The sequence below is a fragment of the Sturnira hondurensis genome, unplaced genomic scaffold, assembly GCF_014824575.4.
Source record: "Sturnira hondurensis isolate 20B ecotype Veracruz unplaced genomic scaffold, ASM1482457v3 Scaffold0021143, whole genome shotgun sequence".
Taxonomy (NCBI): domain Eukaryota; kingdom Metazoa; phylum Chordata; class Mammalia; order Chiroptera; family Phyllostomidae; genus Sturnira; species Sturnira hondurensis.
Window position 1 is genome coordinate 2659075 of NW_028093774.1, and position 24130 is coordinate 2683204.

A 24130-nucleotide genomic window follows, 5' to 3' on the forward strand; every position below is an offset into this window, starting at 1 on the left:
CCTTCCAAGCCCTCCGTAAGTGAACTCCGATTTCCTTGTCAGGTGTAGTGAACGGTCATGGAGGCTGCCGGCTTGGCGAGCTCTGCGTCTCACACGCTCCAGGCTCTTTAGGTTGGAGGGAAGCGGACCCTGGGGTTCGGGTCTCCTCCTCGGCGGGGTGGTTTTGTATGTTTGTACGACCATGTGGCGAAGGTGCGTCTACGTGGAGTTCATCGAAGACTCTGCCTGCCTTTCTAGAGCCCCAAGCAGGACCTCAGATGCTCATCCCTCTTCTCAGCGGCGCCTACTCCTGGGCCCGCACACTCCGCGTTCAAGCGTGCTCCGTGTTGTGTGCCGGCTAATGGGGGATCAGCCCTGCACGCGGACTCACAGGCCCTGAGGAAGCCTGTGTCCGGAAAACACAGAGCAGTGATTTATGTGTAGGATGAAAGATGCCACAGAATTTTTCCCTTAAATTATCTGTTCTTTGGCTCTGGCCCGCCGATAACTTCACTGCCACGGAATGTGTTTTTCTCCCTTCCCTTCCTTCCCTCTGTTCTTCTGTGGTTTCCACCACCCTTTCCTAAACATTGCACCCCTTAAAATTTACCTGCCCTCTCGGGTCTCTGGCCTTCGAAGACCCCGACATGCGTGCCGTCTACCCCACCACTGACAGCTGCCCTCAAAAACCTCCTCCCGGATTTGCTTGGACCCAGGGTGGGGGGGGTGCACACAGCCTCCTGGTCCACCTCCCTGATTTACGACACTCTCTCTGCTGCCCAGCTTTCCAGTTCTCCCCTGAGGGGATTGCTGCTTTTAGGGGCATTTATTAGCTCCAAAAATATTTGGGTCCTCTGGCCCCCACAATAAAAAGGAAGTATGTCCACCGTGCAACAAATAGGAAAACACACAACCCGTTGAAAGTGTGGTTTGTCCTCTGCCAAGAAATGCTTTTGAGTCCGAAGAATTTTTTTCTCCTTTCTTTTGAAGGGAGCGAGAGTAAAACAAGGCGGAGCCGCTGAGGAGTGCCGGGAAACCTAGGAAGCACGGGGGTGTGTGCAGGTTCGGGGTGGACGGGACAGCCGGCTGCCCCTCTCAGCCCCCCGCACGCCCGCAGGGTCCCTTCTCGGGCGCTCATTTTCCTTTCAATGTTTCCTTTGGAACCGTCCCTCGCTTGTCGCTTTCTGAGCATGTGGGCTTCTTTCCGAAGGCCTGGCCCGCTGACGCCGCCTGGGTTTCTGTGTTCTTGTCTGGTGTGCAGCCAGGTCTCAGGTAGAGGAATGCAAGTCGGCCACACATGAATGGGGAAGCCATGACTGAAAGGGAGAGGAGAGGGGGGCCCAGCAGGGCCAGATGCCTCCGGCTTGAGGTCCTTGGCCTTGACTGCCCCTTGGCATCACCCAGGAGGCTGAAACAAGGACCCGATGCTTGGATCCCAGGGTCGTTCGTTGGCCTGGGTGTGGAATGTCTTCCTGGCTCCCAGGTGATTCTCAGAAGCTGCAGAGTGTGAGAGACGCGTCTCTGGCCGCTGCCGCCACGGCTGGGATGGCCACGGTGCCTGTGGAACCAGGATGTGCGGTGTGCACACGGACTCACGGGTGTCCCTATGCTTTGAGGGGGAGGGGAGTTGGAAAAGAACGAACTAGAAAGCAGTAAGGCCAGCACCGCTGAAGCCGTGGCCTCAGGGAGCTGTGATATTGCGCCTGGGGCCCCAGTGTGCCCATCCCGCCCGTGGGATGGTGAACCCTCTGCCTCCAGGAATGCTGGGCGGACTCGGTGCACCCTGGCCTCCTGAGGCCGAGGGGGGCCTGCCTCGAGGTGGGGAAGGGTTGGAATGCACGATGGGTGCTTGTGACTGCCTAAGCCCATCTCTGTCTTCTCTGCCCTCCCCTTCTCCTTTCTCTCTGCAGCAGAGGCGGACCATGTGGAAGCGGCCATCCTTGAAGAGGACGAGGGTCTGGAGATAGAGGAGCCCAGCGGCCTGGGGCTGTTGGTGGGTGGCCCCGACCCTGACCTGCTCACCTGTGGACAGTGTCAGATGAACTTCCCTCTAGGGGACATCCTGGTTTTTATAGAGCACAAGAAGAAGCAGTGTGGCGGCAGCCTGGGCGCCTGCTATGACAAAGGCCTGGACAAGGGCAGCCCGCCGCCCTCTTCACGCGCCGAGCTCAGGAAAGTGTCCGAGCCGGTGGAGATCGGGATCCAGGTCACCCCCGACGAAGACGACCACCTGCTCTCGCCCACGAAAGGCATTTGCCCCAAGCAGGAGAACCTTGCAGGTACGGAGCGTCGCCTTTGCTTGGCTGTGCTGACGCAGTCTCCCGTGTTCCATGCCTGCCTTCAGTCCTCGCTGTGTCGGGCAGTTGTCCTCCGACTGAGGGTGTCTGGGTTGGGATAGCTCAGGAGCTACCAGGGTGGCCTCTGGGTGACCACTGGGCGCGCCCTTTCCGAGGCCCTCCCTCCTGGGGACCTTCGGGAGGAGACGGGCCCGGGGTTCAGGGTGGCCTGGCTGGCTGATGGTTGGTTTGCTTTTGGCTGTGGGACTCTCGCTGTACAGGTGCTGCCGGAGGCATGGGCAGCCAGGAGTCGGCTTGGGGATTTGGGAGTGTGGTTGGCCCTCAGTCTGCTGGGCCTCGTGGCCTCGTCTCTGGCTTTGGAACCAGATAGTCTTGGGTTGGAGTCTGTTCTTTACAACTTGGCCTAGTCAGTTCCACATTTTGGGAGGTGACACCGGTGAACCCTCTTCTGTGAGGGTTGTCGAGAGCTCCTGGTCCTGGCAAAGCACCTATGAATGGCACTCACCCCCTCCCTCTCCTCTCTCTGGTCTCAGTTTCCCATCTGTGCAAAGAGGCCCCTTCTGACACTGTCTTTTCCCTATGGGTAGGTCTGGGGAAGGGCTGGTGGGCACTTACTGGACACTGTGCCTCTTAGGGAGGTAGGATGTCACCCTTGGCACACCCACTCGGCTGGTCACTTGGACTACTGGTTCTTACTACCTGAAGACTAGGTGTGGGGCCTGCGTCCTTTAGCCGCTCAGCCCCCCACAGCGGGTTTGCACTGGGTTCCTCTCTCCAGGCCGGGGCCACGGCCGGCCAGACCCTCTCCCGTGGAGCCCAGGCTCTGTGCGCCCCAGAATGCTTGCTTCTGGTTCACCCCTCTGAGCCCAGGAGACCTGGGGGGCAAAGGAGAGTTCTGCCAGCCTGTGTGCCCTAGAGTGGCAGTCTGTCCTACAGTGAGACAGCAGCAGAGTGTGTGCGGAGGAGGTTCAAATCCCCATGGCTGATTTCGGACGTGTCGCTGCTGGACCCCTGCCTCAGTTTCCCCACCTGTCGTGGGGAGTGGTAATGCCAGCACACCTTCGTGTGCATTACAGGAACAGTGGCTTTGGGAATGCTTTGCCAGTGGGGCTTTTCTTGCGGGAGGCCCCCTCTGTGCCGTGGTGTGCAGACAGGTGTAGGTGGCCGGCTGGGAAGATGTGTGGCTCTGTCTCCATTGTGTTTCAGACGTGGAAGCCAGTGGGGATGCTGGAGGGACTGAGGTTTTGTGCTCTCTGGAGGGTGAACCTGGTGAGCCGGGGTCCCCCTTGGCCATGGGTGAGACGGACGGGTGTGTGCGGACTCCCCTGTCACCAGGAGGCAGTGGGCAGGGTGATCCAGCAGGCCCGAATTCTCGGTAGCAGCCACATGGCAGCTCTGGGATCGTGGGCCTCACTTTGCCCATCTGTGCAATGCGATCAACCAGAGCTGTCCTGTGGAGAGACTATGGCGGTGGTTAATGGGGACACTCGCCTTCTGGTGTGTGTCCCAGCGTGAGCACTCACACACTCCTCAGGTACAGGGGCGTTGAGGGAAAGGTCCCAGGCCGTGCAGGCACGCACACTGTGGTTCCGAGACGTGTGCAGGCCCGCTGTGGCACTTCCTCCGCGGAGGCTGCAGCTTTCCGGCGAGAAGGGTGCTGTGTGGTCGGGGTCCCCACCCTTTGTTTCCTCCATCAGGCGCTCGAGGACTGTTCTCACCAGTGGGGTCAACGCCGGGGACCACTCAGGGGTGGCTCTGCCAAGTGGTGTGGGCCCCAGTCCCTGTCTCAGTGGGAAGGCTTTCTGCTGCTCCCTCCGGGGTCCCCGTCTCTCAGGGAAGGGATCTGGCTGCAGACCCCCAGGGGCAGGCTCATTTAAGAAAGCCAGGGAACATGGTTCCACAAAAGGCAAAGGTCGTCTCCAAGGTGCTCTGTCCCCCCCAGCCGCCCCCCCGCCCCCGCACTGGGTTGGGAGGCTGCAGAAGCTCCAGTAGCTTCATTTCCTGCGTGACAACAGGTATCCTTGCCCGTCTCTGTTCAGCAACAGGATGAATGGATTTCTTCGTTCTTGAAGAAATATGTAAAATAATCCCTTGAAGTCAAAAGAGATGTGTTTGTTCAAAGCGTTTCAATGTTATTTTAATCAAAGACACAAAACAGACCCTGCGTCAGGTCAGCTGAAGGCGACTGTCCTGTGTGTCGGCCCTTCGCTCTCTGGTCCCCTCTTTGCCCTCTCTTCTCTCCCTCCTTGGACACCAACTTTTTGTATTTAATAGAAAGGAAAGATTAAAGAATAAAACTTCAGGGGCTCCAATGTATAAAGTCACTTAATAGGGTGGGAGCATTAATTATTCTAGCTTAATTGAATTCCGAGGGCTGCAGTGGCTGCAGTTTTGCAGACGAACCCTGTTTATTCTGTCTCTGTGTAGAGTAGCAGTAAAGGAAACACAGATAACTTCCAGTTATTTATTGTAAAATAAATGTGTCAATTCATGTGTAAAGCAAGCTGCTCAAAGATAATTGAGTCTTTATATTTTAAGAGAGGGACAAGGAATCACAAGCACCCTTCCGCCTGGGCTTCCGGAGCCCCACCTGCGACGGGCTCTGCGGCCGTGCCCAGGCCTCTCTGGGGCCTGCCTCCTGGCCGCGGCTGGCAGGGGATGCTCCAGCCCTTCCCTGCACCTCTCCCCAGGCCCAGCGGCTGATAATTCCTGGGACTTCACCTCTGGCTTGGCCATCTGAGGTGAGGTGCCCACAGTGGCCAGGAGGGCCATGCTTCCCCAGAGGGCAGTCTGCGTGCTGCCCTTCTCACTGCCAGGTGCTTCTGGAAGCCAAGCTCCAGAAATGGATGGGCAGGGCTGGCTGGCAAATAGTTGGCGTCCCTTCTGCTTTTAGGGGTGTCCCCAGGGTGAGAAGTGAGTTGGGATTCTGTCAGTCAGGGTTGGACCCTCGAACGACTCTTTCCCTGGGACGGAATTCTGGAGATGGGGTGAATGGAGTAGTTACTGTTTCTTTCTTTCTTTTTTTTAAATGATAGAGAAATAGGAGAGGAGAAGGAGGAAGTTTCTGAAGCTTTGTCTCCTGTAGGGCATTCATTCATTTATTCATTCAGCACCGGCACACCTATGGCCCCCCCACCTGGCCCTCGTGGGGTGATGAGGGCTGGGAGCGTGTGGAAAGATGGCCATCAAGGCTGCTGTTCTGTCTCTCGTGAAGAACTTGGCCATGGGGTAGGCAGGTGGTGCCCTTGCCCTTGATGGGTGTAGCTATGGGCCCTGGCCCTGCCCCTGAGTGTCCGCCGTGGATGAGGAGGCACCATGGAGACTACGTCTCATCTGGGGACAGTGGGTGGAGAGGGTCAGAGGTAAGGGCCTCGGCCTAGAGGTCCGAGTCAGGCGCTGGCATACTGATTCCAGTACATGTCCGCCGATGGAGGAGTCTCTCTGCTTCTTAAGATCCCTTCCTATGGCCTCTCCCTGACTCTGTGAGTTTTTGATGGCCCTCGGGTCTGTCCTTCGAGGGAGATGGCAGACCCTGGGACGGGACACCTGTGGGCTTCGGGCTTTGCACTGCGCAGGAGTCTCTGAGCTGTTCTCCGGGACGGGCATTTTAAGGAGGGGCAAGGAGACCGGGGGTGCAGGGGTGTGGGGTGTGTGGCCTGCCGCATGCAGAGAGACCCTGCCCAGGGGTGCGCCACCCTACCTCGGGCGGTGAGACTTGACCTGCTGAGCTGCAGTCCCTGCACCTGGGAATAAACCTAACGGTAACTGTGACATCGAGTGGCACGTGCTACATGTGTGAGCGCCCCCCTTTCCTCACTCCATCATTTCCTGGGGTGAGGGTGGGCCTCCCTGGACCGCGTCCCCATCCTGCCAGCTCCCATCTTTGGTCCCATTACTGTCCTCTGGTGAAGCTCTCAAGGTGTGTCGCCTTGGGGCGGGGTCTTGGGGGTCAAAGCAGCAAGGGCTTGGGCCTCGGCCGGCCAGGGTGGAGTTCCAGTGCCCACCCAGGCGAGTCAAGTCACTCTTCTGGGCTGCAGTTTCCACGTCCGCACCTCCTCCTCTGTGGCACGCCGGGTTGCAGCCCAGGGTCCAGCGGGAGGTGGACGACAGAGAAGTGGCCTGGGCCCTGCTTGGTAGCACGAGGTGCTGGCTTTCCTCCGTGAGGGCTGGGAAAAGTCGCCTTCGGACCTCTTGCTCAGCCGTCCTCTCCAGGCGCCTCTTTAGAATTCCCGTCCTCTGGCTGCTGGAGGGGAGGCTCTTGATCGCAGGTAATCCGTTCTTGGGTTCCTTCGTGTTGCCGCCTCTTCCGTCACCAAATGAAGCTATAACGGGAGGAATGAGCCATCAGCTGTCACTCAGAAGTTTGCCTTTTGCCTTTTCTTCCTCCTCCCTCCAAACCCCAAATGTCAGATTTCTGGAGAAACGCAGGAGACAGGCAGCTGGTGACAGGAGGTGGCAGGTCCCCCTGGGCTGGAGGTGGCAGGCAGCTCCCAGCTGCGATGGCCCCGCCCGCCTCTAAAGTCTGCATCTGAGCCCCGAAGGTCAGGGGCGCGCCTGGGGCGGCGGGCGGTTCACGCAGCAGGCAGAGCACCGCTGGTGAATTTGGCTTGGGGTGCCGGTGACCCAATGCTGGGCAAACTGTTGGAGAGAGAAGGACTTCTCATCAGCTGAAGGACTTACGTGCTGCTCTGAGAAGGTTCATTTCAGACTTAAAAAAAATAAATAAAATAAATGCGAAATAAAAAAGAATATTAGCTTGGCCGGTGGCAGAAACGAAATAATTTGCTTGTGCTGGAAATGAGAGATAAACTCACTTGCAGGTTGTCTGGGAAAACTTACATTTGATACATTTAGAGTTGTTATTTTCCCTCCAAATTAAGACTGGTTAAATCCATGTGTCGTGGCATGGATTATCTTTTTCTATTATTAAATCGTGACAGCTAATTACTAGCTCTGTCTACACTAAGGAGAAGTGGCATGTTCCCAGGGATGTGGCCCTGGGCTCACGCTGGGGTGCCGGGGACTGCAGGACTGACCCCAGAGCCTGGGCAGGGCTAGTGGGTGGTAGGGAAGAGGGGACCTGCCTGGAACCCCCACTATGCTAGGGTTATCTGACTTAGATAGCAACTTTGAAACAATACCTCTGACTCCACTTTGAGATAGACATTTCTAACCCTGCTTGAACCTGGGGTTCAGAGAGGTTAGGGGACTTGCCCAAGGTCACCCAGCAAAGTGCGACCCGGATCTGCCTGGGCTCTGTGGATCACACAGGGTGTGGAGGCTTTTAGGGAGAGGCTGGCAGAGCCATTGGGGGCAGGCACTACCTCTGTACCCTTTCCAGGGGGGTCCTTGAAGCTGGTCCCAGGCTCAACCCCTGCCCATAAGGCCAGGAGCCCTCCAGCTGTCTGTCTGCACGCTTCCTGGCGAAGGGGTGGGGTTGGGAGGGGCAGGAAAGAGAGCTCTAAATGTGAAGTCAGACGCACCTGGGCTGGGATTTTGGTTTCCACAGTGACTTCCCTGACCTTCAGCTCTCCAGGTCTCTGTCTCCTGTGAAGTGGAGACAATCTTTCTCATCTTTCAGGCTTATGAGGTTTGATGGAGACAATGTAGGCACGTACCAGGCCCCTGTGTACTGTCGGCTGTTGTCAATAACAGAGAGGTGCCCGTGGGGCGCGAAGCGGGGTTCCGGCCTCCTGGCCTGGGCAGGCAGGACCTCTGGCCCACCCGCCTGTCCTCCCCAGAGAAAGGACTTGTCCGAGCGTGTGCCTCTGGTGCTGGCAGGGCTGCGTCCACACCCAGTGGTGTTGCGTCAGGACAGATGACCTTTGGCCGCACCGGGCTGCCTGGCCCCGTGGCTTCAGACAAAGCATTCCCCCCCCCCCCGCAGAGTTCCGGTTTCCTCACCTGTAAAGGGGGGCGGGGGGGCGGGGGGAGACATTCCTGTCCTGCCTGGCGGCCTCCCAGGAGGGTGGCAGGCTGAAGCTGTGTGTGACCCGTGCAGACTCGGTGAGCTGATCTAGGTGACCATGGTAGCACTGAGCTGCAGGGGAAAGTTTTACTGAATGAAAATGAGGATGGAAAGGTACTGGTCAGCTAAAGGGTCATCTTCGTCGTCTTCTTTCTAGGCCAGGGGCTGTAGGCTCTGACTTAGCAGGTGGCTCCTGGTTCCGGTTCAGGACAGAGGAAGGGAAGGGAGGAGAGTGAGAGAAAGGCACCTGGAGCCTCACCAACATCGGCCTAGCTCCTGTTATTATTATTAGGGTTTTTATTTGACAGTAAATAGTTAGCAGTTGACTTAAGTTTTTTATTAGGCATTTGACAGCTTTTTTTTTCCTTTGGTAATTTTCATGCCTGACTAATGTGTACCCACCAGCCCCGGAGTCTGTCGGGTGCGCGCTCCCTGTCAGGAAGCGCGCTGTCACCCTCGTGCCCTTGGGTTCAGCTTTTTCCAGAGCAGAGAGAGAGATTGAGTTTTTCGTATGAGGATTTTTAATTTAACACATCCTTTTAGAGCTTCCTGTGTGCCAGTCACTGTGTGAAGGGCTTTACGAATCCTAACGAGTTTAATCCTCTAACAGAACAACCCGCGAGGTGGGTGCTAGTATCAGCCCACTTTACAGAACGGGGAAACAGAGATGTCAAATCCCCTGCCCAAGGTCACACCGTCGGTGACTGGGGGCCCTGGGTGCACTCCGCAGTCACACTCTTCTCCACTGTGCGGCGGTGGCGTCCCCTGCGTGTTTCATCGCGGGGTCCCATCCCTGGTCTCCGCCCCACAAAGGAGGTACATCAGATATTCCCTTGTTTTACGGATGAGGAGACGGAGTCACGGAGAGTTTTAGGCACCTTGTACCGTCACGTTGGGAGTGAGCCTCACAGTTCTGCCCGGAAACGAGGCTCCCGGCTTCCGGCCAGTGACCTTCAGAGAGTGGTACTGGGTCTTCACTGGGTCACCTCCTTGGGGTGGTGTGGCCTCTTTACTGTCACCACCCCAGGCTCCCTCTGCTCACAGCCAGGCAGAGTGATTTCCTGTCTGAGGGTGAAGCTCCGTGATGGAACCCTGGGGACTAGTGTGGGGACAAATAATCAGGGCAGCGGGCCTCCACCTGTCCTCCCCATGCCTGTGGATCTCGTGCCGACTGCCATTTGGGCAAAGTGGGTCTTGTTAGGAGCTGACTCCTGCCCAGCACAGTCGGGCGGCAACCGACACGTGGGCATTGTGGATGCACGGTGGTGAGGAGGGGCCGTGTGGACTTGTGGACTCGGGCCCCAGATGTGCAAAGGTGTCCTCTCTCTGTGGCCAACATGTTGTGTGTGACCTTGAACAGATGCTCCCCCTCTCTGGGCCCCAGCTTCCTGAGCTGAAGAGGGAGAAGGTGCCTGCCAGTGGTTTCCGACAGCTGCAAGGGCCTGGCCGGGGGTGGGGTCTTCTGTTCCAGCTTCCCACCTAGATCCCCTTCCCGCCCAGCAGCCCCCACCCAGACCCGCCGGCGTTCCTTGTTTGTTAGATAGCGGGCGAGTATTTTCTTGGAAGAAATTGGTGGCTGGAAATGAAAGTCATTATACTAGAGGATAAACAGGGTCTCTCCGTGCTCCAAGCTGTAAAGATTCTTCTGGGAAGCTTCAGGGCACTGACTGAGGTTGAGTTCAGGCGCGGGGCCCCGAGTGTGCCCAGGCCCTTCCCAGGCACTGCCCCTAATGCTGGGTTTGCTTCGGGATTTGATTTGTCAAGAGGGCCCTCCAAATTGTGCAGACCTCAGGGCCCACAAAATCTGGACCCAGCCTGGCGCCAGCACGGCTAGGTGGCAGCTGGTGACCTAAGGGGCAGGATGTCCAGCTGCCCTAATAGAACCCAGGGAGGAGGTCTGCATGGCGGCCTGCTCAGGGCGGCGCAGGGCGCGGGGTCCAGGGTGGAAAGGCCTCTAGGCCTTGTATTCTTTCAGCGAGTGTCCTTGGGGCCCTCCAGCTGGTCTGCTGCTTTTGATGTGGAAGGGGGTGGTGGCTGAAGGAGGAGGAGCTGTGCTGGGCAGGGAGTAGGGGTGGGGAGGGAGGGTGTGAGAGGGGACAGCCTGGGAGGGAGAGGTGAGACCCTTGATGAGAGACAGGTCTGGGAACGCAGCTGCCTGCCGCTGCTCAGACAGCGTGGAGACTGGGACTCTGGGCTCCTTTGGGTGGAGAAGAGCAGGGACACGGCCTTGCCTTGGGGGACCGCCATCAGAACCTCTGCTCCTGGTGTGTAGAGAACCGCAGCCATTCGAATGGACCACAGAGGCAGCAGTGTTTGCTCAGGGCTGTTGACCCCTGACCTCCAGGGCTGAGACCTGGAGTGGCTTCCGTAGCCTTCGGGCTGCAGGTGTGGACACAACAGCCTTAGACAGGCAGATGAATCAAGACTCAGAGGTGCAAACAGGTGGGTGGGTCAGCACCCACCCAAGATGAACCCACAGTGCAGAATCCTTGGCCTGCATCCCTAGCGCAGGACTGCCATGGGGCTCGAGGGAGGGCAGCTGGCCAACCCCTCCGTGTCCAGAAAACTCGGGGCCGCTTTCCTGGCCTCAGGAGCCAAAGGGATCCCTGAATGCAGTGGAGAAGCCCTGACTTTGTTTCAAAGGCTTTTGGGGGCAGAGTATGGCATCGGGAGAGTGTACCAGCCCCCAAACGGGATCCTAGGGGGTCCTCCCTTGGGGTTGGGGGCCTGTCCAGTGCTCAGTGTGACGTCTGAGTCTTCCTCTCCCTTAAGGAGAGACAGGGCAGACCTTTGGTGACCCCTTCTCACCCCAGCAGCTGGCTAAATCGACTGAGGTTGGTAGACCCCACAAAACTGAGTTCTCCAAGAAAGCCAAGTGGATTCTTTCCCTCCCCCACCGAGAGTTCAAAGCCCGCCAATTAAGCAACCTAAACAGTGTGGTCTTCTCCCTCCATCACTGACATCATTGGCTTGTAAAACTTTCCCTGAGAAGGAAAAGAAGTCTGTAATTTTCCTGACCTGGCCTTTTCTTTGGAGAGAAGGGGAAAGAGAGAACCGTTTCCAGAAACAAACGGGCAAACAGGGGACATCCAGTGTCGCGGCCCTGCGGTCCCCAGCGCCGCGGGACCAGGGCACCGAAAACCACGTGCAGTGCAGACTCCAGACTTGGCGGCTGCCGCGGGCTTCGGGGCCTGGGTTGGCTCCTTCTAGGACTAGCAGGCCGGGGGGAGGGGCGATGGACATCAAAATCCTTCCAGCTCGGAGACTGACCCTGTTCTCCCGCTCCCACGAAACCACCTGCCTCACTAGTACAGCAATTTCCCCGAGGGCTCCGACGGTTGCAGCTCGCAAGACTCGTTTTGTCCCCGACCGGATCTCGAGCGACCCTCCCCCCGCCTGGCCCCCTCTACTCCCCTCGACCTTGCCCACCTCCGGCAAATCATCCCTTCCCCCCGCGGGAGGGGGCAGGGACTGCGCTCCTCCGGCCTCGCGAGGGGGGCGGGGGGCACTTCAGGTTCCGCCCCCTGGAGGGTGCTCCAAGGTTGGGGTCCATTAGTCTCCCTTCACTAAGTCCAAGTCCAGGCGCACGGTGGCCTTTTCTGAGGCGGGTGGAGCCGAGCTCCGGCCGGGGCGCAGGGTCTGCCAGCGACTCGCGCACCCTGCGCGGGGAAGGGTCAGCCATTCTGGCAACGTAATGGTTGCGTCGGGGGCTCCCCTGCGGCCCGTGGCGCTGCCCGCCGGTACCACCCGGGCCTTTGGGCGCGCCTGCCCTGCGTGGGGCAGCCGGCCTCGCCCGCCTGTGCCCCGGGCGCGAGGCTTTGCGACCAGCAGCCACCTCCTTCCGGCTCCCCCGGCCCGCCGCGCACGTTCATTGTGCCTTCATGGGGCGGGAGGGCCGAGGGGACTCCAGGCCCATGCATAATTCGGGGGCTTAATGGGCCAGCTGCCGGAGCGGGGCGGTGAGGGGCGGGCGGGGGCACAGCTGACCCTGCCCGCGTCTGGCCTCTCGGGGAAAGCGCGCTCCTTTCTTCCTCCGGTGACAGCTCCCCTCCCCCTCTCGGCCGGGGTCCGAGGAAGGCGGGGGGCTGGCGAGTCGTAGGGTAAGCCTAGGGGAGGGGGCGTCCATCGTGCTTCCATGCAACTTTTTCTTTGAGGGGCAGGAGGCGTGCAGTGAATCGGACCCGCCCCAGGACCCGGCTCCCGAAGGAGCCGGGGGTGGGAGGGGGGAGCTGGAATGCAGGTTTCTTGGGAGCACTCTGCTGCTCCTGAGTTTTTTTTTTTTTTTTCCCTGAGTCCCGTCCCCTGGCGGCCCCTCGCCCCGCTGCGGCCGGCGAGCTCGCCCCTGGCCCCGGGCCAGCCCCCTTCCTTGGCAGCGGGCGGAGATGGATGGAGGCGGAGACCCAAGGTCAAGGGCGGGGAGCCCGGGGTCCTGGGGCCCCTTTGTGCATGCGGGGCCGCCCCTCCTCCACCCGCCGCTCTCTCCCCGGCTCGTGGGCGCGCACCCGGGCTAATGATGGTCCTAGGCCTGGGGCATTGCATTTCAGTGTCCTGAAAACCTGCCAGAGGCTCCCTCCCCGAAACTGCCGCGCGGTAGGGGGGCGGGGCTCCTTGCTAGGGTAGCGTTCCTGAGTTCTGGAGGGCCCTGGGATCCCCGCTCCTCCTGCTGCCAAAGCACAGAAGGGTCCTCCCAGCTCACGTTGGCCCGACAGAGCCCTGCAGGTCTCAGGATCCAGGTGAGGCCCGGTTGGAATGAGCCTCAGAGTTTCCCCTTTGCATCTGGTGCCCGTTGGGGCAACAGTACAGGCCAGGACGGGTTGTTTTGGAGTTCTCTCCACACTCCCTGCCTGCGGGAGAGGGAACCTACTTTTCTAGAGGGAATCCCTGGGGCTGGGATTTTAAAACACTCAAGAACGAAAGTGTTTTCCCAATTGTGTGTGAATGGAACCCTCCACTCAAGTGGGACACAAAGCCTCGTGGAATTACAGGAAATTATTGTCGTCCTGCCTCCAGCCCCCCCTTCTTCTACAATGTGCTCCCTCCAGGAGAATTTGTATGCTAATGGTCACCTTGCTAAGAGTCTCTATTTTTGCTTCTTAAAAATTGGCCTCCAATTGTTTGAAGCCCTGCAGCCCTTTACAGACCCACAAAAGCAGGGGCTGGACGCCCAGTGGATTTACCACAAAGCTCTGAAGGAAATGTTCAAACATTTTCCCAAAGCTGTTACTCTGGAAATAAAAATGTATGCTATTCGGCTGGAGAAGATTAAAGTTTACCTTCGGTGTGACAGCTTTTCTGGGCTGGAATTGGAACCACGTCTCTATTTTTTGTAATTCAGAAATTTGCTGCAACAAGAGTCAAGGTGATTTAAAAAAATATGCATGTACATATCTATTTATGATTTGGGCCGGCCAGATCATAACAGGATACTGCACCTTCTGTGTTCTCAGAAATACAGTATTTTGTAACCGATGCCTTCGTGGCATTTCGAGTAAGAGTTGATCTTTAACAACAACAACAAAAATCTCACACTGAGTGAACCTGAACCTGGAGCAGCCCGCTTTTCTGTTGGAGGGCTCTGAAGGCATTTGTCAATTTACTTTTTTTGAAAGGCCCCGCGGAAAAGGTAAAAAATTCAGCACTTGGAAACTCAAAAGCTGCTGGCAGTCCCGGGCAGGAAGGTTTTCGTATCTGCCCGAACTTGCTGGGTGATTCTCAGCCATCCATTTCCAACAGTTCTGACAAGACAGAATCTGCCTGTGAATGTCTGCAACGGCGGGCAAAGATCACAACCCAGCCCTCAGAATGGCCCACGAATGAAAAGGCAGGTTCTCGTGTTTGATTAATATTGATGTTGCCAGATTCCTTTGGAGAAAGGGAGAGGAAACACTGGTCATGTGAGTGTGCCAGGGGCCCCGTCCCAGGTCCCTGCAGTTCCCCGACTTAGAAGGATGTCTGTTTTAGGATTTGGGGAAACAAGGTGTCTGGGGGGTAATTGTTTGTGTATTGCCTGGAAGACAGGTAACCTGTGGTTGGCTGACTTCATGGCTGTTACCCAGGGGAGGAGGAAGCCGACTTAGCTGTTTTCTTTCTTTTGATGATTCATTTGTGATAAAAATTACTGGTGAGTTCTGCTTCTAGTTTTAGGTTAAGGCTGGGGGCAGAGTGGTGAGAGCCCCTTCCCGCCTTTTCTTTCTTTGAGAGGCACACACCTTTGTGTCCCTGCAGCAGGGTGGGCTGCCCTGCGGTGTGTTGTTCTGTGCTGTGACGAGTCCCCAGGGTACAGGTGACTTGCCTGGCTTTTGTTCAGGAGCCATGTATGGGAGATTTGCTTGGGAACGGGGGATTTTGTCAGCTGGACTGTGCTGAAATAAATACCAGTGGAATTGGTAGTCAGAGGGATCCCAGCCAGGGAGGCCTCCTTTGGAGGTGTGGGTCAGCATCTTCAGTTTCATTACTTTCAGAAATCTAGATGTCTTTATAGGGTTTTCCATAAGCGTGGCCTCTCAGAGCCCCTGTGACACCTTCGATCAGAATTTGTTGTTGCTGAAACACGAGGGAGGGGCCACCTCAGTGTCGAAGCACCGATTCAACACGTGGACACTGCCTGCTGGTCTCCAATATGTCTGCTCCCCAATGGCTCAGGGCAGACTGGCTCCTAGTTTCTTCATCTGTCAAATGGGGATGTCCATCCCGGTAGGCCCCTCCCACCGTCCAGGTGTGAGAACAAACCTTTCCCTGGGAGGCGAGTAATTGCCGATTTCCAAGACACAGAGTGGGCTGTCATTGTTCAGTCCTCAGGGCAGGGTGACTGGTTTGTGAAGAACAAGGACTCACATGCTACTCGTATAGCAAGTGATGTTCAAGGTAGGGGAAAATTAGGGGATTTAGGGAGATGCATAAAAAAATTCAAGGGGAGTCCTTGAATTTTCAATTTAGTGACCGGATACCAATCGGAAACCTGTCTGTCCCGTTCCCATTCACTTTAGGGAACTGCGCCCCAGCTCCTTGTTTGGGGACCATCATGGGACTCAGAACTTGAACACAGATTGGCTTTGCTGTTGCCCTTGAGCTGAATGCACCAGAGAAGGTGTCTTTCCTGACATTTGGTGTCCGGCTCCAGGGAGATAGGACTTGGGCTGTGGGAGTGGAGCAGACTTGGGTCGGGGAGGGACGCATACAGCAGGTAGCCTTTAAGTGCACCGTCTTGCTCGTTGCAGGTGAGGAAGCAACGTGGCACAGACCGGTGAGAACCCCTTTTGCTGCCACCTCTCGAAGCGAACGGAAATTGGCATTTGTACCCACAGAGCAAGGGCACAGCTGCCTGCTCTGAAACGGCCCCTTCCCCGGGAAAGTGAGAGGCCCCCAGTGTCTTGCTGGGGCTCCATCTTACTTTTGGTGGTGGTTTTCCTTTCGAAGAGGCTTGGATTCTTTTTTCCCAGCAAATGCTGAGTGACCCGAATTGGAGTTTCAGCAGGAATCCCTCTGGCAAGGGCCCAGAACCTGTGGTTTAGACTTGCCACTTAGAAAGTACACATGCCTGCTTTGTGAATTTGGTTGGTTCACCCCCACCAGGCCAAGACCTCAGGCTTGAGTTTTGGGGTAGCGGTGGGGGAGTGTGGCCCTCTGCCTTTTCCACAGGTGACCTGTGGGAGCCCTTGTTCCCCAGCATCAGAGCTGAATTCGCGGGGGCGCTGCTACAGACCCCCATAGCCTTCGTTGGTGCAGGCTTGGAGCCAGAGGCTGTCTGGTGTTCTGTAATTGAATACAGATCTCAGTCAGTTCCATGTGGGCATGCCAGGATGGGCAGGGAGGGCAGGGAGAGTCCTTCCTCTCCCCCAGCTCTGGTCCTAGGAGCTTGGACCGCGCTGACCCTGTCCCCTGACCACCTGGCACCACCTGAGGGGCCTCCGTGCCTGTCCTGGCACTGGCCCACGTGGTTTGCAAAAAAGGAAGGGAGGTGGGCGACAGGATCGTGCAACGCCCATGTAAACACTGTTTGTATGAACTGGGTCTTCTCTCTTTTGTTAGTGGCAGCTCGTTAATTAACCAGCAGATTAGTGCTGCCTTCTTTGACACATGCATGCGTTTGGGGGCAGAAGATTCTTATTCTCCTGAAACTCTGAACGGAGCTGCTCTGGAAGTCCTTGCAGTTCTGCCACCTCTTCTCTGGGTGCCCGTGGTCCTTCCTGCTGCCCCTTGCCATTCCCTCCTCCCCAGCCGTCCCCTTCACCTGAGTGGGTGCCTGGTTGCGTGGAGGACAGACGCATTCAACACAGCTAAATAAATCATGTTTACGCTTGGCGTTCTTGGTAGTGAAGAATCTGTTGGCTGTTTTTACTTCCTTATTTCTCAGCATTTGCTTCCTACCTGTTTTTGAGCTCATGCCCAGAAATAGTAGTTTTGTCAAATGAGGGTAGAATGACAGCCAGCCTCTCTTGCTGCCAAAGAAGCTGCTGGATTTTGCAAAACAGAGTGACGTTTCTTCAGTGACACTGATGCCCCCCCCCCCCGCCACCTCAAAGAAATTAGGACGTAGAAAAAGGTTATGAAAATGCACACAGGGAAGGAAAAATATACCCACCTCCCAATCACCCCCAAGGCACAGGGACCGGCGGGGAGCGGGTCTGGAGACAGGTCTCACTTCCGTCAGCTCTTCGCGGCTCCAGGGCAGGGGGCAGCCGGCAGATCTGGAGGGGCTGCTTCTGCGTCGGCCGAGAGCTGCCTCGGTCCCTGCTCTCAGCTCCAGACTTCATTTTCTCCGCCGTTGCGGATGGAGTGGTGCAAAGATTCTCCCCCGACTCCCCTTATTTCTGGTTGCTCATTTCTGAAGAAATTCTGAAGAATTTCTCGTGTCTGTTTAATTTCTGAGGCCTCCTGAAACAGGGCTTGCTGGATTCTTGCTCTGAGCCTACAGTCAGAGTGTAGTCCCCGCCGGGGTTTGGAGCACGTTGGGATCCAGCTATGCGCTCATTGTTTGTAGAAAGAAAAGCCGGGGAGGCGTCCCTTTTGCTGCCTTTTCCTCCACTGCGTGGTGTTGGGGTATTTGACAAGTCCTTGTCATGATGGGGTGCTGGGCAGAGAATTACAGCCCGATAGAGCCTGCAGACTAAGATTTATTTTTGGTAGGAAAGAAGTATTTATTGATTACTTTACCCTTATTGTTTACACCGTTACAGATGTCCCCATTCTCCTCCCTTTTGCCCACCTCGGGCCCCCCCTCCCGCCACCTCCTCCCTTCCCTCTGGCCATCACCGCTCTGTTGCCTGTGTCTATGGGTTATGCATATATGTTCTTTGGCTAATCCCTTCATAAAATTTTTTTTAATGGTTTCAAAAACAAACACATGCCAGGAGGCGAGGCTTGACTTTTCTGGAGTCTTTGCAAGGCCTCTGGAGCGAATTCAGTCTGAGGTCCGGCACATCTGTTTCAAAGACAGCCAAGGGAAAAAATGACAGCCAAGTCAAAGTCAGCGTGCTGTGACCCCCCCGTTTCTAAGGGGGCTACTCTGCAGTAGAAATGCTGTTTCCACGGAGGAGGACCGCTACCGGTTTCTGTAATGACATTAAATAGCAGGATAAACCTCAGCCGAACGTAAGCCTCTGGTGCAGCCGCGTCGGGAGCGTGGCTCGATTGACTTGTAAGGAGCACTGTTACTCCAGTTAATGTGCTAACAATCTTTATTAAATTAATCCCGCCAAGTGTTAATTTTTACAAATTTTGTGGTGCAGGCACAGTACGTCACCGTCGGTGCGTTAGGAGATGAAAATGGGTTTCACATAAAAAAATAAAGCAGGAAGGGACCTGTCAGACGGCTCCCTTAGAAGAAAATTTGTGATTTCAGTCGTCAAGTGCTACCTGTGCTGAAAGGCAGGCCCGCCATGTGTACGTTAAATGCCATCTGCATGCAGAAAACTCAGTTAGAGGAACGACTTTGTTGGAAGTAATTACAGGCCTGTTCCATGCTTTGGTGACATTTCAGACTTGGCTTGGAAACAGAAAGAGGCCAGAGGAAAATTTTGTTCTTAGGTAATGCAAAGCACTGAGCTTCAATATTCTATATGTCTGTTAGTAAAAGGTAAAAAGAAATGAAAAGGAAAAAAAAAGAATTAACAACAAAACCCAGGGGAGAGTTGGATTTTTTAAAAAATGTATCATAATACGAGAGACCAATTGCATGTGACTCTCATAACTAGAACTGAAAACAAAAAGTGCGTTTAAACTGTAGCAGGGTCCTCTCTTCTGCCGCTTGGTTTCTTTTTCTTCCTTCTTTTGCAACCCACCTTCCAATGACCAAGTTAAAATTTTGTTCCACCTACAAAATTTTGTAGGGGTGTGCCTGTTCCCCTTCTGCTCAGGTACAACTTTACGGTCTCATGTTAAAAAACGGGGAGGATGCCCACAGCCCTGCAACCCCTCACTCCCCCTGCACCTGGGCCTGCACCCCTTTTCCTGGCTGCTCCCGGCTTGCGTCATCACAGTTGCCTCTGCCCGGCACCCCGTTCCTTGGCGTGGTTTTTCCTGGCGGGGCTGCATTGTTTTCACTCCGAATGCTCCCGGATTCTCGGAGTTCAGACCTCCCCCTCCTCCTGTGCGCCAGGCGGCTGAGCCAAAGCAGAGCTGGAGTCTGTGGGGACCACAGCGTCCTGAGCCTGCCTGCTTTTGCACATGATGTCTGAGGGGACCCGGCTTTCCACAAGTGTCTGGGGTCAGCATTTGCAGGTCATTCGGTCCTCGGGTGTCAGGCACTGTGGATGCTGCCGGGAAAGAAAAACATGCCGTTGGATGGAGTGGAGTGATCTTCTGGTTTATTTTGCTCATGTGACATGTGACTTCAGTCTTGACTATGCACCCCCTCCCCCCCAGCCTGCGTGTGTGCACACACACACACAACTACGGGGAAATGGGAACCTGTCTGAGGGCCGCCTGGCCAAGCTGGTCATTGGAGTCTGGCCATGACCTGCCGTCAGAAAGGGGCCGCAGGTTCCTGACCCCAGGCCCCCAGTTCTTCATGCCTGGAACCCAAATGGCTCATCGGGCTTTTTGTTTCAGCTGATGGGCTGTCCTCATGGTCCAGGGGTGAGTCGTGAGGGTTCACGTGGTGGGGTGTTGCTGGATCCCGACACACCCTGAGAGGAAATCGTCGGAGGAGCTTGGATAAGTTGTTTTAGGGCAGGAACTGCTGGAGGTGGAAGCAGATCAGAAGGCCTGAATCAGGAAGAAGGGGCAGTCCCTCTGCGAGGTGTTGGCCCACTGTTTTTGCTGGTGACACTCAGAAACTCTGTCACCTCCAGTTTGTCCTTGGCCCTTATTGATTCCTGGGGATGCGAACAGACACTGTTAGCATGTTCACTTTGCTGATAGACACGCGTGTGTCTGTGTGTGCGCGCATGCATAATCTCGGTGTAATAGGCGTGTAGGCACACAGTTTTCTAACTAGTGAAACTCGTGGTTTCCCCTTCTGTTGTCCCAGGGCTGGCCCATTCTTGGATCAGGGGCCCTGATTAGGTGGGCCCTGACTGATGAGATCGCCCCAGAGGACTCTTGTCTTTTTCCTGTGTGTGTCCCTGAAGCCAGGGTGCTCAGGCCTCAACTTCCGGCTGGAGTCTGAGGCTTCTGTCGTGTGTTCAGGCAGTTCAGAGAGCTCCAGGGATTTCCCCGGGCGCCCAGCATGAGAACAGAGTGGAAGCTTCCTGTTTTCCCCCCGCAGGTGCCTGCTTCGGGGTTGGACTGGTCGGCTCCCTCCACCTTCCCCTGCGTCATTCACAGAGGACGGTTGGGACACACCCTCCGGCCCAGAGGTGTCTGAAGTGCCCTCTGTTACCCCCACCACCGGAGGGCTGGGCCTTTGTGCTGTAAGCTCACTGATCCCTGACTCAGGGTGCAGAAAGGGGACCTGCTGCCCCAGAGTAGCCCCCGGCAGCTTGCATCTTGAGGAAACTGGGGTTGGCAACCTCTTGGACCTGGTAAAAGGCTGTACCCGAACCTGCTTCTAACGGCAAGACGCAGCTGCTGGGGAGGACCTTCCCTTCCTGGCCCCGGCATGGGGGGAAAACAGGTTTTGGTGGTGTTGTTGGGGGCATGATTGTTCCTGGGCCTGGCCTGTCCCTCTCCTGAGATGCATTCAATGTGCAGTGTGCCAGGGAGCCAAAATAGTCGAGGCGGTGATTCACCGCCGCTCACAGATCTCCGTGTGCGGGAGGGGAGGTGCCCAGAGGAAGGCAGCCTGGCTTAAGGTGCTGGGAGGGATGTGCCTGTTGCTTCTTCTCTGTGGCCAGGCCTTCTCGAGGAGGTGGGCAGGCGGCGGTGCCCTGTGGTACACACAGGGTTGTGGGTGGCTCGTGGAGCCTCTGGATGGTCACTGTGGAAGCCCAGAGATATTGTTGGGGGCCCCTGGCAAGCCCACCTCTCCCCCGCCCCTTCCTCTATGCCCCAACCTGGAGCGGCTCTGTCTGAGCCCCGCCAGGCCTAGGTGGCGAGCATGCGCACCAGCTCCCTCCACGGCCTCAGAAGCCCGGCTCTCGGCCACCGGAAAGGGCTGTGCCGCCAGCAGGCAGTCTCGGTAAAGGCTGTGGATTTGAACTGTGTTTCCACGGCTCCTCTGTAATGACTCTGAAGGAAGTCTTCAAACACAGCCGTGCGCGCTCTGTGGGACCCTATTTCCCCTTCCCGTTGCTCCTCTTTTAAAGGACACTTCCTCATGCACCCCCAAACCCCAACCCGTGGCAGCCAGGGCCCCAGAGACTGGTGATGGGCGCTTGACTTAGAAAAGAGAATTTGGGAGTGGGGAGTGGAACGTGGGGAGCCCCACCTCTCTGCAGAGGACTTCCGGGTCCCCCGAGAGCTCTGGTACTGCCCACGGCGCCGTGGGCACAGCACTCACCCTCTGGGCTTGCAGGTTTCACTGATTTTCTGTGCTCACTGAGATGCCTGCTTGCTTTCCCTTTCTGCTTTACTATTCTGTGTGTTTTTATAGTGAAATGAAAAACAGGTTCCCGTTTTTTGCTGGCTCCCAGACCTTGGTAGTTAAAAACTAAGAAAAAGGCGTGAAATAATACCTGTGGATTGAAGGAATTTGTGTGTTGAGTACCCCCCCCCCACACACATATGACTCCTGTAGCTCTGAAATTGAGTAACAAAGAAGGTGCTTTAGAATCCTCCTCTGTTCCTGTTGTCTTGGCCATACCCCTGTCTCCACCTGCCCCCGCCCCCGCCAGCCCCCCCCTACCCCACCAATGTCGGGTCAGGGCCAGGACCTGTCTGGGGAGCACCTAGGCTGTCTCATTTAAGGTGGCACTCCACTTCTTTCAAATAGGAAATTGCCCAAATGGATGTCATCGGCTGCTAATTAGACGTATTTTAACTGCGGGGTCGTTTTACCAGCTGATGCCGTTGCTGTGCTGCGCTTCCTCGGGAAGCGTGCTGGAGCTGGTAAAATGGGAGCCTGCAGCCCCGGCAGACAGCTAGGGGAGCCGGCAGCTGATGGAGGAGGCGCTTTCCCTTGGCGGCAGCTGGTCCCCACGTGGCCCGCCCTGCGATGGCCAGGCCAGACCCCACACCGACGTCTGAGTCCTTTCGGCTTCTCCATGGGTTTTGACGAGGGCTCTAGTCCAGAGGAGGCACTGAGCTCTCCAGATTGGGGTCCCCAAAATCACACCCCTCTCCCTTGAGGGGTCACTGCCCTCCACTGCCCCACCACCCAGAAACAACGAATGACTGGCCGGCCTTGGGTTTTTAAGCCAGAGCTGGCTTCCTTCCCTCTTTTCTCTCTAGCAAACCGGAGAAAGAGCCCCGATTTCCCGTTAGGTCGGGGGGGGGAGGGGGGAGACGGAGGCGGGGGGGGGGGGGGGGGGGGGAGGTGGGCTGGAATCAGGATAATGATCCTTAAATGTGAGCGATGCCTTTGACTTCCTGTGATTTCTCTCTCTCTCCCTCTCTCCCCGCCCCTAGCCCCTTAACACAGAGCATTTTCATCATCCTTAAGACCAAGTAGCTGGCAAAATATTTAAGCGATCTGAAAGAAATGTTTTTATTTGCCCACGTGCGAATTGGGTTATCTGCCTATCCTGTTTATGAAATTTGGGGCTGCCTTTCCTGCAGTCTGTTCGACTCTCAAATCTTTCCCGGCTCCCATTTCCATATTTCTGCGTGCATGTTCTTTGTTAATCACTTGGCAAGCGCTTATTTGAATATTAAAAATTTCTTTAATCATCAAAGGCAGGAGCACAGTCTCATGAATATTCATATTTCCCCCCTCCTCATTACCCTGCAGTAAAAGCCAAACAGCCATCAATCGCCCTCATTACAGGCTCCGGCATTTTGATTGGCTGCTGGCTGCCCAGAGCTTTTTATTTTTTTATTTTCCCCCTTCTCCTATGAGCTGTCTTGTACCTGCCAACAACCAAAAAAAAAAAAAAATCAACAATGCAAGAATAAATTTCTCTGGTTGAAAAACAACTTTGCAAACTTGTCAAACAGTCCTTGTGGCTTGCTGCTGCCAAAGCGACCACCAGTGCAACCCGCACCCCTAAAAAATAAAGACGCAGGGAAAAGTCGGGGTGGGGGAGAGGAAAAATTAAATAAATAAATAAAGAGGGAGAAACTTGAGCCTCGGCGATGAATATTTGTCAAGAGAGTTGACGTAAGTTTCATTTGCATAATGACTTTGTACTTCTGCATTAATAAAATTTGCATATGAAGCCATGTTAATTACTCCTGATCATGCTTTTTGCATTCATGCATAGTAATTTTCTCCGACTTGTGAGAATTAATGTCTTGGCATGGGGGGAGGGGGCGATGGGATCGTCAGGTTTTCTTGCCAGTGGCCTCACTCACAGGCGCTGGCTCCCCGTCTGTCTGTCGCCCTCCTGGATCTATGACTCATTTTTGCACTATCGGTAGGAGTTCTTGGCTTTAAAAAAACGCTATCAATTGAAAGGCACCGGTAGGGAGAAAAATATACATCTGCATGGAGTATTCCGGCACTGCTTTCCTGGCCGGGAGACTGTAACCCTCCCACGTGGGAGGGGACGCCCGAGGAGTCAGCGCTGGGAAAGAATCCCACCCTCTGAAACCCAGGCTGGGGCTCCGCCAGGCGAGTTTTTGTGTCTACCCGCCGGGGGGTGTGGGCGTGTTCGCTGGGGAAGTGCGCATGTGTGAGGAGTGGAGCCGGACCGTCTGCAGGGCCCTCTGGAAGGGAAACGGGGTACAGACCCCCTTGGAATGGATGCAGGGAAAATGACCTCACACCCTCCTCATCCAGAGGTTAGGAAACGTTCTGGGGGGCCTGGTGCTTGGACTTTTTCGCACCTCGCCGTGTGGGGTGCTCAGGGGGAGATTCTGACCCTAGGAGCAGCGTGGTGCTGGGCATCTAGCCTCAGTTTCCTTATTTGTGAGGGGGGGGGTCGTATTACCGACCTCCTAGGAAGGCTGTGGGGCTTGAACCAGGCGATATATGTATTCATTGTTTCTTTTTTCCTAATGAAAGTGAACTTCCATGGCAAGGAATCCGGCCAGCCAGGGGTTTACTCTTAAGCCACCTGGATCCCCCTAAAGCTGGAATGGCGTCTTGCGGCCCTTTGGCCACATACCGCCGCGCTCGTGCGTCTGCTCCAGTTTCAGAGGGGAACCTGCCCAGAGAAAGTGTTTCTTGCAGGAATGATCTGCAGGGTATGAATGCTTCATAGAGTGCCTTTCTGTGGTGGGGGCAGCCGGGGGGGGGGTAGGGAAAGTTCTAGAATGGAGAATACATGAATGATGTATTGAGTGTTTACTAGAAGTGTGGCTCTGGCCAGGCGTGTCCTGACCTCCCTATAACAGCTCTGAGAAGGTGACTTACACTGGGTCACAGGGCCAGGACATGGCAGAGGAGAAATTCAAACCCAGGCCT

The 24130-nt window shown here is 55.9% G+C and overlaps 1 protein-coding gene across 5 annotated transcripts in view; it reads left to right on the forward strand.

The window, feature by feature from the left end:
• The window catches only part of BCL11B (BCL11 transcription factor B), a 91136-nt gene that overhangs the window by 12218 nt on the left and 54788 nt on the right, over positions 1 to 24130 (forward strand). For 2 of the 5 annotated variants that reach the window (XM_037031224.1, XM_037031226.1), the window contains exon 2: positions 1890 to 2258. The exons of 1 other annotated variant lie outside the window; for it this stretch is intronic. In XM_037031224.1, coding sequence (XP_036887119.1) covers positions 1890 to 2258 — 369 coding nt within the window. The remainder of the gene's footprint in view (positions 1 to 1889; positions 2259 to 24130) is intronic. 2 more of the 5 variants (XM_037031225.1, XM_037031227.1) reach the window with 1 other exon arrangement.